Genomic DNA, 13,067 nt, shown 5'->3' on the forward strand with positions numbered 1-13,067 from the left:
ATTTCTGAAGTGTTCTGCATCTCTTATCTTTGAATCATTACTTAAGAGAGAAAAGCATCACATTGCTTTCATAGACACAAAACTGAAATATCTGAAGTAAAGCTTCTTTAAGCTTCCTAGTCCTTTGGCATTTAAAATTATCCCAGAGACCACCAGGCTTTGGCAACCAGAATGATGAAGGTGTTGCCCTGTTTCATAGCAAATATATAGGAATAGGTCAGCATAGTTTAGGCAGTAATGAAGAAGCAGTAAACTTACATATTTTTCTTCTGGTTAAAAGCAGGTAAACTGGTTGTAACTCAAATGACACCAACTGCTAATGATGTTTTGTCACAGTGGTGACAAAGCACCTCAAGGCTTGAAATTTTTATCAGTGAAACCCATGACCCACTGCTGGCCATACAATAAATGTAGTGCAAAGTTAAATTATCCCAAGTCCTAGGGGATTTTCACTGTTTTAGTTAAATCTGCAGAATTTTTCATTTTGATACCACCATTAACTGCAGCATCTGGGGTTTTAGGCTTCCTTATTTTTACTTTAAAGACAAAAAATACCCTCTGCAGTAGTTTCAGTCATTTATTAACAGATATCATTTTTTGATGTGCCATCTTACAGAGTAACATTTCCTACATAAATAACTGTATGTAATATTTGGAAAACTAATTCAGAACAGTGTTGTCCCTAACTCTTTCTTGCCCACTCACAGCTCCTTTTCCTTTTTGCTCTATGCTTTTCATTTCTTAAATTTATTCATCCCATGCTACCACTTGAATTATTTACCTGCCTAGGTTTGAATGAACATTGCTTTTCATTTGCAACTAACAAACAGTAACTACTCCTTCAGATTTTACCTTTATAGGACTTGCAGACGAGGACAAGAAATGCCTCTTCTCCAGTGACTGGAACCATTGTTTTCATAGGTGTCCTAGCAGGAAGGCCAAAGTCAGAACTGACAGATGCTGTCAAGGTTGCCTGCACAGCTCACAGCAGGAATAGGTGAACCAAGAGCTCACTCTGGTGGTCTGGTGCCCATGGTAGAACTATCTGGTGCCACACTGGAGAGGCAAGGAGGCCTCAGTGAGGTCTCACTCATGGTTTTGATCAGAACACATGTCCCATCAGCTAATACCCCATGTAGACCCATGCCATTATTGAAGACAAGCTTTAAAAACTTAGTTAGCTGACTTTGTATATGTTAAGCTGACAAGCAAAGAGCAATTAATCATCCCTAATCAGATGAACTTCCTTCAACCAAGGACATCCTGGAGCAAGTAGGCCTTGAGGAAGACATTAATCAGGATGTTTGATGAGCACTGCCAATTCAGCAAGAAAACCGGGAAACTAAGAGGCCCTTAACTGAACTACCATCATTATAATCACTCCCATAGACCCTTTTAGTTTGTTATTTGCCCCTTCAGCATCCATAGCTGCAAAAGGATTGTTAGCAATATTATAACTGTATGTAACTTACTGACCAATCATTGTAAAGAAGTTGGGAAAATTAGTTAACTTCTCAAGCCATTCCTTCTTGTCCTATCTCTGTTACCTGGGAGGCCAACCCCACCTCACCACAATGTCCCTTTAGGTGGCTATAGGGAATGATGAGGTTCCCCCTTCAGCCTCCTCTTCCCCAGACTGAACAGTCAAGCTGTTTGAGGCTTTTCTAGATTAGAGCTACAGCTCTATTTTACAGGCTCAAAATGTGGTTTGTTTCACTGTCCTCTCCTGCCCTCAAGAGCAGACGTGGCCCTCAGAGCATCAGGCCCTCTAGCTGCCCTTGCAGAGAGACAACAGGAGAAGCCTCGATGTCGCCAGGACTTGAGCCCCATGGCCAGCAGGACTCCCGCAGCCCCCTCAGAAAATGGCGGCGGCAGCTATCACCCTCCATGGGAACGCCTGATGAGCGGGACGAGGCTGGCTCGAGGTCAGCTCCTCAGCCCAAGAAAAGACCCCGCACTTTTCCCCATGAGTGAAGAAGTATCCCGAAGCAGCAGGGTGCGGGGCGGGGCTGTGCCAAGGCGGGGTGGAGCGGACAGGTGGCCGCTTCCCTCCCCACTCCGCCACTCTGCTGGCAGCCCGGTCAGGTAGGGGTCGGCTGTGCCCGCGGCCGGAGGAGGAAAGGAGAGGAGGAGGAGCAGCAGCAGCAGCGGGGGACGGCAACGGGCTGGGGATGGGCGGTCCATCCTCGTCCCGAGCGATGTGGCAGAGGCGGCACTGTGAGTAGCAGCCCCCATAGCGTTCCTCTGTCTGCTTCCTCCAGAGTGCAGCTTAGCCCGGCTGTCAGACGCCTGCAGCACGAGCCTCTGAGAAGCATCGTACTGCGAATCCGTACCGGGTTTTGTTTGTTCGTTTGTTTCTTTTAGGTGGGCAGAATTTAAAATCAAGCCTCCAGGTGACATGTTTTTTTCCCCTTTGAATGCCGGCCTTGGAGAGGCGGGTATGTTTTAGCAAGGCGTGGCAGCGCGAGCGTTTGAAGTCAGCTACAGCACAGAGGTATGCTGTGCTTAAGCTGCTGCCAAGGTACGAGTGAGCACTAGAGCAGAAAGGGAGCTGGGAGCTGTTGGAAAACGGGACAGGTCTTTTCCGAGGTCTTCTGACGTACCCTTCCCCACCACCATTTATCTTTCCACTTGTTTTCATCCTCTCTATGCCTCTCTGCCCCTTCAGCTGTCTGGCACATTGCTCAATATCTCTGTCACAGGATGGCATGAGGAAGACTCGGTCACCTGCAGGGGCTGCCAAGTGCCTCTCTCTGGCACTTGGTTCCCACATAGTTCTGAGTGTTTCTGTTCAGGAACTTTCTAAAATGCACAGTATATGCGACCACAGTAAGTGAAGCCCCAGTTGACCTGCAGATGCCTTCAGTGCAGTTCCCCATTGGCATCTGAATCCCCAAAGGCAAAGCCAGAAGTTCACTGGTCATGTTCTACAACAGTTTTCTGAACTCCATCCCTGGAGGTGCTCAAGGCCAGGTTGGATGGGGGCCCTGAGCAGCCTGAGCTGGTGGGGGGCAGCCCTGCCCATGGCAGGGGTTGGGCTGGGTGGGCTTTGAAGTCCTTTTCAACTCAAACCCTTCTGTGATTCTATGATCTCACTTAGCCTGAGGTAATAATTGCGAAATATGTTCTCTCTGAAGATTCACGTTATGTAACTTTTCTCTGTCTTAATCCTTTAACTCTTAAATGCAGTGACACGTTTTAAGAGTTCAGATCAGCAGTATCTTTAAAAGATTTACTGTCCTCTTCATATATATATATGCACCTATACATATATATAAAACTGTATTTATGTATAGAAAAACTTTAAACATTCATAATGACTTGCATTCCTCCTCACTGAGATTCATGAGTTGATGTACAACTGTAGCTCAGGTGTTAAGCTGACACCTCTGACTCAGAGAATTTCCTAGTTCTATTGCTACTGTAAAGAATAGGGTGTGTTTATGACTCTTTTCAGTAACATCTAGAGTTAACATTACTACTATTTTCTGTTGAGTTTTGTTACTTGTGTGTGTGTTGGGTGGGGTTTTTTTTAGGTATAATTCAGGAATAATCTCATGCAATAGTTGATAGAGAGTAGAGGCGAGAGAGATCAAAGCTTTGCAGGAGAGAAGATCTCTTTGTGTAGTATTATAAACTGAACTTGAAGCAATAAGCTCTACTCTTAAGATAAATGTCAAAACTTCCTTTTGGCGTGAATAAACGTAAGCAGAGCCTCCAGAATGGGCACATTGTACTACCATGTCCTCTCTGCAGACAAGTCTGGCAGAGTCTGTGGGAAGGGGTATGACTTGCAAAATAAGACTTGAGGAGAAGAAGTGAAGAATTTGGCCTTATTCTAGAGAGGCTGAAACCAGGGCATGGGAAGGATGCAGTGTGGTGCTAACTCAGATTATGGTGAATAACTGTGTGTATTTTGATACACTGACTAAACACGGTCCTTGTTTCAGTAAAAACTATATATTAAAAAAAAAAAAAAAAAAAAAAAAAAAAAAAAAAAAAAAAAACCTTTGTTACTTATATACATTAACTACATTATATATTTTATATGTGGCCCTGTATGGGAGATTGGTAATCACAGCCTGAACCTCTGATTAATCAGCTGAGGCAAGTATGGGGTCAGCTGTGGGAGCACAGGTGAGAGTGATGTAGCTGTGCTCCCGGGAGGGGTGGAGCTTGACTCCATCCCCTCTGAGACCTCATTTAAGGGCTGACTCCCACTGGAGCAGTATCTCTTGGAGATCGCTCACCAGGGAGGACTGCCCCAGCTTCTTCAGCCAAGGCACCACCATTGGTGAGTTTTTCCTTTACTTATTCATTTATACCTTCTGTACATTTTGTTACCATCTGTACATTAAAAACCAATACAGGCCCGAAACAATTCTTCACCCAGCAGTCCAAAAGGTTGGACATGTGTGGTTTAAACCACTATTGTAGTGTCTGTATATCACACAGAATCAACACTAACTGTATACAACCTGCATAGTCGTGTATGATATCTGGTACTTATTTTTCAGTGTCATAGTTCTGCGTGCATTGAGGGATGGAATTGAACTCCATGCCTCTTTGCAGCATTTTATCTATGGGCTGAGGGGATCTGGTGCAGAGGGGGTGGGTTTTCTTCTCAAATACCAGGTTTTCAATATGAAAGGAGCTGTCAAGAGATGGGTATGCAACAAGTGCCCCGTCACCACATTACCAAAGGCAATGGTTGACACAGTAGTGGGAAAAAAATAGCCAATTCTGTAGCAGTGCCAGAGAAAATACATTATTTTTTGAGTTGCTACATGTACATTTTTGTCTGTGTTTTTCTTGGCAGATTTTGTGAAGTTATCAGGGCTCTTGTTGGCATCATCATTTGCTTGGTACTTGGGATACATATTTGCTTCTCATGTACCACAAGAGTCACTGTCAACATCTATAGCTTATCTTCAAGACATTGGAAAGAAACCAGTGTTGAGGGGTATGTAGTTGTATTTTTATTTTTTTTTTCCATTTATCTAATATTCTCTATTTACTTGTTAAATTAAAAAGGACTTACAGTCATAAAATCACTAAGGTTGGAAAAGACCACTTAGATCATCCAGTCCAACCATCAGCCCATCCCCACCATGCCTGCTAACCACATCCCTCAGTGCCACATCCACACAGCTCTGGAGCACCTCAGGGGATGGTGACTGCACCACCCCCCTGGGCAGCCTGTGCCACTGCATCACCACTCCTTCTGGAAATAAGTTTTTCCAAATATCCAACCTAGACCTACCCTGGTGTAACTTAAGTCCATTACCTCTCATCCTCTTGTTAGCAAACAAGCTATTATAAGAATGATGTTGTTTGTATAAAGTTAATTCGTTTAGTTAGTACATGTCTGAACTGCTTCTTAAATGCTATTTTGAAGAAACATAATGTCATCTTCTATTTGCCAGTATGCAGATATTAATAATTGATTAGTAATCTAATAACACCTTATTTGTTTCTTAGCATGTAAGCATAAGTCATCTGCAAAGCTGCTGCTGAAGCTTTGATAATGTCTTAGGTGTTTTTTAGTTTCCATAACTGGTTGAAGTACTAACCAAAGTTTGTGATGTAGTTCTTTTTTTTCCACCTGATCTGACAGTGTGACTTAATGTACACATTTTTCTCATTTATGACTGTTATTTTGTGAGGGGAAAAAAATAAATTTAGAATTGTAACTGTCAGCTTCAAGCTATCCATGGGAATTCTTTATCCCTATAGCCCTTGCTTACTCTTAGCGGAAATAATACAGAATAGTATGATCCGATTTGAATCAAGAGTATATGGATAATTTTTTTCTCTAGATAAGCTAGCTCTTCTTCCCAGCAGTGGTTTGAAAGCCAACAATAACCCAAAACCTGGCAAATCTATGGGAATGTTGCCACGGTACTGGGAAACTGACAGTATTGGTCTCTGTATATACAAGCATGAACATAATATATTAGCGTGTTGACACTAAGTGGTTCTTTCCATGTAGAAATTGTTTATGTAGCACTCAAGAAGACTTCCTCATCTTTGCTGTTGTAGTCCCACTGCCCAAAAGGCAGAAGTGTGATCACTGGTCTCCCTGCTCACCTGGGAGCTACGCCTACCGGATTCTTAGCGGCGGTGGCAAAGAGAAGCTGGCTAAAATCTGTTTTGAGGATGAGCTGTAAGTACCAGACTGACTTTAAATATTTATAAACACTTTGTAGTATAAGGAAGGATCTTTCATTTTGGTTCACTAGCAAGTATGCTCCTAGGGGAAAAAAAAAAGACATCTTCAGTAAAATAACATGCAGAAAAAGGCCACCATTGTATATTCCCTTTTCAGTCTTAATAAGTATGCCCTAGGTCTCCTAGGAACAAGTGAGTTTTTCCTGCTGTTCCTGTTTTCCTCTTTATGGCACTCTTCCTGCAGCATGATGTGAAGTCCATCTTAAATACAGTTTCTTCTCTGCTTCCTCATTCGAATGAGCTTTATGGTGATGATTCAAACTGAGACAATCCATTTCCATGGATCTCTGGCCCAAAGCAGAGACTTAGCAACAGTGGTAGAAGAGCTAAAGATAACTTGGAGATAGTGACTTTGAATATATACTTATAAATGTGTTTTTCAAAGTTGTCTTAAATTTTTCTCCTCTCCTGTGTTTTGGAATAGCACATCGCTGCCATGTGGATATATACTGTTTTCACTGAAGGATGGGTTTTCTTCTCAGAGATGCTGTAGTTTCTGCCTTTGCCCAGTCTCCAAGCTGTTTGACTGGCTTTCTTTCATATCCTGGACTGACTCATAACTTTTTTTTATTGATGGATAGATGTAATATGAGTTCTTGAGAGACATGTCCTCTGAGTCATTTGACCTAGATTGAAAGACCTGTAAACTGTCGCTGCTTTATTGGTGGTAAACATCAGAATATATCTGACAGTGTTTAACATATTTAATACATATATCCATACATCTCAGGTCACTTCCTTTGTTCCTGTAAATAGGCAGTTTTCAGCTGTTAGTTTCAACTGTGATTTTTAGTTCTAGTGGTTCATCAAGTGGTCAGCACCTTCTTCAGTCAGGTTTGTTCCTAATTTTTCAAACTGGACAAGTAAAGTGACTTTAAATCCTTAAAGTGATCTTTCAGGTGGATATAACCAAATGGTTTACTGTCATAAGAATGAACTCACAAATTCGTTATGTTTTTCTTTTTTATCTTTCTGGCTGGGTTTGTACAAAACACTTTCTTGGTCTGGCTAATTTTGCAAGACTCTTTCAGTATCAGTTGGGAAATGGACTGATAATGCTCAAGACTTTAAAGCATAGCTCTTTTTTGCTACTAGCTCTTGAATTAAATAACTGAAGAAAGCGTGAACACCAGGAAGTGACTTAGCAGTGGTAAATCTGACTTTGAACCAGAGTCTCTAGAAGGATGAATTCTACTGATACAGCCTTTTTTTCACTTCCAGGCTTATAAGTGAAGAAAAAGGCAACGTTGGAAGAGGTATAAACATAGCCATTGTCAATTGTAAGTAAGATTAAAAATGTTAGAGACATACCTTTGTAATAGTTAAAAAAAAATAAACCTTTGGGGTGTTTTTAGTAGCTAGAATGGAAGCAAAGGAAAAACTGCAAACTTGATTGATGTTAAATGTAAGAAGGACAAATTACCACTTGAGAGAAATAGTCTTCTGGATAAACAAAAGAAATGCGTACATAGTCAGTATGAGCAAATAAAAAGATATACAGTAACTGAGAATTGCAGTTCTACCACAAGGTACAAACTCCTTTTCTAGAATTGGTCAGTGGACAGAAAGACAAACTCAAAGCTTGACTGATACCAAAGTGCTTGTCATAGAAGCTGTTGGAAAGCTGATGCTGTAGTTTATTCCAGGTCTCATGCACCATTTTAACTTAAATGAATTGGCATGGTGGTTGTACAGTGGAAATAATACAAGTATAATGTACAGTTGGAATAGTACAAATATAGGTTGGAAACAAATAGCCAGGGGCTAACTAAGGGAAAGGACTCACCACTCTGAGTCCTTCAAGATAGGTGCTCACCAGTGTCAAGGCTCACTGCAAGAACTCCACAAAGGAGTGATATCCAGAAAGAAATGCTACCTTAGTGGTGGTCAGCCCTTAAATGGGATCTGGGAGAGGTGGAGTCAAGCTCCACCCCCTCCAGGAACACAGCTGAATTACCTTCACCTGTGCTCCCACAGCTGACTCATCATTTGCCTCAGATGGTTAATCAGAGGTTCAGGCTGTGATCAACTGTTTCCCTTACAGTGGTGAAATGCAGTGCATTCAATGATGGATCCCTAGAAAAATGATTGCAAAATATTGTGGGTGAGAGGTAGCAAGGGATGCATCAACGGGTTGATTTTGATCGCAGAACATTTTTGTTCCAGTTTTCTTCTCTCATTACTGTTAAGCAAGGTCTTAGCTTTGTCTGAACCTGCGTGATTTTATTCGAGTCACTGGGCTCAATTACTGTAGACAGGAATCTGAAACACTGCACAGAATGGAGCCGTTCAAATATCAGGCTTAATCAACTTCTCTGTGTATGGTTGTGACCTAGGGTAGTATATGTATGTATAAAAACTTGGATGTGGGCAGTAAACTGAATTTCTTCCTTAAAACAAAAATAATTGTGGTTTAGTCATTAGTGATGTTCGGATTCAGGCTTCTGTTGAAAGAAGAATGTGTTACTATGCAGTGTGGTTATCTTTGACAGTTTGCAAGTCTGTGTTGTAACAGAAGTGATTTGTGAACTATTTTTTCAGCTGACTGCAGCTGCAAGCAGCGAATACACAAGATATTCTCCCCAAATCTCAAACTCACATTGTTCTATGTTCCATCCAATTCAAAAATTCAAACAAAAGAAAAATCTGAAGCACAGTAATACCAAAGCTTAGAGATGCCTTACTTTTGCAGAAAATTCTGTGCGTACTGATTTATTATAACCGTTTTTGCTCATATTTGCGCTTTTACTCTTTTCTTACAGATGAAACAGGAAAACTAACATCAGCAAATTTCTTTGACATGTGGGAAGGAGGTAGGGAAAGGAGTGCAGTAAAGCTTCTATTAATGTTTCAGTGTTCAGTAAAAACATATTTAAATATTTGTCCTACTCTTTAAATGATTGTGCTTCTCCCATTGAAGATCAGTTGGAAACATACAGTGATTGTATTCATTTAAATATGCAGTAGCCAGGTCTTCTGACAATTTTTGCCTGAAAAGATGTGTGGTTTTTTGTTTTTAATGTTGGCTGGACTAGTTAATGTTTGTTGTGATTAGTTGTTATTTTCTTTCTCCATTATTTCAGTCTGGGAAAAACAGCACTTACCAGGTACTACATTCATTCAGCAAAATCTTTTTTTCTCTGATGCATTTTGTTTTATTCTATTCTAACTGTAAAATCATAAGTAATAAGCTAGTCTTTCTATACTACTGTGTATCTAAAGATCTACTTTAAAAATAGCTTCTAATACATTTTCTTAGGATGATACCAGTTACCTTACTTCCTAGAAAGAAGAAACAATGCTACAAGGCACTCGCAGCTGATTGTTTTGCCACTTAAGAATATTTATGACCTTGCATGCATGAATAGAAATCACTGGGTCTAATCGTGGGGCTACAGATTTGTATGTGGTATATGGACTGCAATGTCTCCAAGGGTACTGCCACACAATACACTTATTTTCCATAGAAAATAATGTATGCCTTAGCAATTGCAGAACAAATAAATATCGAAGTGCTGCGAATAGGCTGCCACTTAATGAAAATGGGTGTATGGTGGGGTGTGTAACTTAGTGCTACAGTTAGCATGGTAGTTAGTGCACAAAAACAAAGGCACAGACTGTCAGTGAATTCTGGACTATCACATGTTTTGCCTGTTGGTGGAGTGTTATGCAGAGCGAACACAATAAATAAATAAAATCTCGTGTGTAAATATTATCTGTTTTCAGAGGTTCAGAAGTATCTTTCTTTACAGCTGGGAATTTTAGGTCAACCTTTTCTCATCTAGTTTTCAGTGAAAGTTTTCTGCACCTTCAGCGATTAGGCAAGTCCTGTGCCAGTGCATAGAAAGATTGCCTAAATAGGTCTCATTTTGAGTAGGCAAGGTCAAAAAGTGAGAAGAAGTTGAATGCAAGAGAGAGTAGGTGGAATGCGATTGTGTGTATGTGAGGGAGTAATTGGTTGTGTAATTAATTCAACAGACCACTCAGAAGAGATGGTGGCTTTCATTGAAAGTGTACCACAAGGGTCCCTGCTTTTCATGGTTACTCATGATGACGGAAGTGCCCGGTAAGGAAACTATTCACGACAGGCTGAGAGACACAGCAACAAATATCTTGGCAGTCACTATTGTAAAATGGTTTAAAAGAGTGATTTATTTCATTGTATAGTCATTTCCTCTCTTAAAAGTTTTGATTACATATACATTCAGTGCTTGACCACATCATGTATGTTCATGCTTCAAAAGATGGAAGGAGAGCATCGTGCTTGTTTAAAAGCACCAGTTATCAACATGAAGGGCAATGTTATTATCTCTGGGTCGCAACCTTCTATTAAGAAGGTATCCACAGCTCTAATTAGAACATACCTAGCTTGCATTCCTTCCTACATCTTAACCTGATTCTTCAAGTCTTTTCAAATCTTATGCTGTTTTGGTCTGAAGTCATGATGCTGTAATTAAACTGGGACAGACTTAATCATTTGTCTGATAAATGTTTGATGCCTTTGTCAATATTTAAAAAGGGATAAAATGTCAAATTTTACAAATTTGGTGTTTGATGTGTATTTCTTTCTGCTGCATCATTACAAAGAGATGATATTAACATCAGACATGTAGAGAAGAAGAATTCAGAGATAGAATTTTCGTCTGTAGGTTTAATGACATGTTACTAAGGCAGCACTCAGGAAGTTTTTAACTTCTTGTTATTTCTTCTGCCGACCTACTAATGTAAACCATAGAATTATAGACTCATCTAGGTTGGAAAAGACCTTCAAGATCATTAAGTCCAACCATCAACCTAACCTCATGAGTCTTATCATTAAACCATGTCCTTTTGTGCCATGCCCACATATCCCTTAAATGCCTCCAGAGATAGGGACTACACCACTTCCCTAGTCAGCCTGCTCCATTGCTTGACCCTCCTCTCTGTGAAAAATTTCCTCCTGATGTACAACCTAAATGTTCCCTGATAAAACTTGAGGCCATTTCCTCACGTCCTATTGCTTGTGAACTGAGGAAAGAGACCAGCACCCACCTCACTACAATCTCCTTTTGGGTACTTTTAGAGAGCAATGTGGTAAACAACCACAGTTCCACCAGCAGCTCCTTGCTCTTTTCTCTACTCATATTATTAATACCTTTTTTCACTTTTTTTTTTCTTTTTTAGGTTGAAAAGTAATGCCAAAAAGTTAGTAGAAGCACTGGGAAGTAAAGAAATAAAAAATATGAAGTTCAGGTCAAGCTGGGCTTTTATAGCTGCCAAAGGCTTCAAGCTCCCAGATGATATCGAAAGGGAAAAGGTCAGGTTCATTTTATTTTCAATTTTATTTGTCTCTATATCAGGTATGACCTTCAGGTGCAGATTTTGTGGGATATCTGTAGTAACTATAGAGTACGCCTCAGCTGTGCAAAGCAAATTCTCTAATATGCCGCTATTCTTTGCCTTAGATCAGAGACCTTGAATCTTTGAGTTTCTTAGGTAGAATGTAAGGGAAATTGGTGGAATCTTCACCCATTATATTGAATAAGATGTCTAACATAGCATTCATCTTCTCAGTTTCTCTTTTATGTTGTATAAGGTTTGACAAACTAATTTGGTAAACACAAATACTGATCTTGTTTTATTTTTAACAGATAAACCACTCTGACAGTAAGAAGAACAGATACGGTGGCTGGCCAGCTGAAATACAGATTGAGGGCTGTATCCCAAGAAATCTGATGTAAACAAATGCGTACCTCCTTAGCAAAGATTCTTCTGTATTTTTATACGTATAACTCTGGTAGTTTGCATCCAGAGCCCAATAAGCACCTGAACAGCATTTGTAAAATAAGTCATATGTACAATTTTTGCCCTTGCTTTTATTCATGAGGTTTTTCTCTAATCTGAAAACAAATAGATGTTTTGATGAGAAGTGGTAATAAAATGCTCTGGTCTGAAGTTACAGTACTTAGACAGTTGTAAAATACCAGGGTTATTGAGAGTGATTGTACGTCGTCATCAGTAACTTGTTAGTTACTTGTTTTTAACATGGGTTTCCTTTTGGTTCCCCTTATACACTACCATAAAACTTAATCTAACCTGTAATATAAAATGACTAGCAATAAAATAAGTTATTTCATACTAATTTATTGGTAACTTCTCATTAGAAGAAGCCACTACATTTTTTTGAGCTGATTTTGGTAATGTTAACAATCTGGAATAATGTTGTTAACATGCAAAGAAGAAGTCATTTGAATTATTTTAGCAAATATAGGCTTCAAATCTACCTGGTTTGTTTTATTTTCCTTTTTTGTATGTTTAACTTACTTTAAGAGTTTGTAATGACTTCATGCAAGTTTCAGTGTTGGTCATGCTAACTGTAGAATCAGACACATATTTGAAGGGAAACAGTAAAAGCCTATATTCAATTTTCCTTTTCCTGACACAGATGAAGTATGTCCAGACAGCTGTTTGTCTCACCTGTTGATCACGAACCTCCCATAAGGCAGATTCCACAGTTTAAGCTGTGTCCTGTAGCATCCTACTGTTATCCAGCCATTCTCCAAACCCAATTAATCTAAATGGGCCAAGCCATTTACATGCAGTACGCATACATAGCACCTTTCTCTCTATGCCAGTCTATCAGTCATTTGAAGACTATTCTCATCCTCTTGTTTCTGGATTGAACCTAACAAATGCATTTATATCTTTACACTTGTATGGGAAATTGATAATCACAGCCTGAACCTCTGATTAATCAGCTGAGGCAAGTATCGGGTCAGCTGTGGGAGCACAGGTGAGAGTAATTTAGCTGTGCTCCCAGAAGGGGTGGAGCTTGACTCCACCTCCTCTAGACCTCA

The 13,067-nt window shown here is 40.1% G+C and overlaps 1 protein-coding gene across 1 annotated transcript; it reads left to right on the top strand.

Annotated features, from left to right (window-relative positions):
* Positions 1 to 1,986: 1,986 nt before the first annotated feature.
* On the top strand, positions 1,987 to 12,347 carry FAM3B (FAM3 metabolism regulating signaling molecule B). The gene is made up of 8 exons (XM_072356497.1): positions 1,987 to 2,217; positions 4,820 to 4,963; positions 6,043 to 6,166; positions 7,453 to 7,511; positions 8,994 to 9,044; positions 10,210 to 10,297; positions 11,395 to 11,527; positions 11,862 to 12,347. Exons 1-8 carry the CDS (start codon positions 2,172 to 2,174, stop codon positions 11,949 to 11,951), a joined length of 735 nt encoding a protein of 244 aa, XP_072212598.1. The 5' UTR covers positions 1,987 to 2,171; the 3' UTR covers positions 11,952 to 12,347.
* The last annotated feature ends 720 nt before the right edge of the window (positions 12,348 to 13,067 follow it).

The sequence above is a fragment of the Excalfactoria chinensis genome, chromosome 1, assembly GCF_039878825.1.
Source record: "Excalfactoria chinensis isolate bCotChi1 chromosome 1, bCotChi1.hap2, whole genome shotgun sequence".
Taxonomy (NCBI): Eukaryota; Metazoa; Chordata; class Aves; order Galliformes; family Phasianidae; genus Excalfactoria; species Excalfactoria chinensis.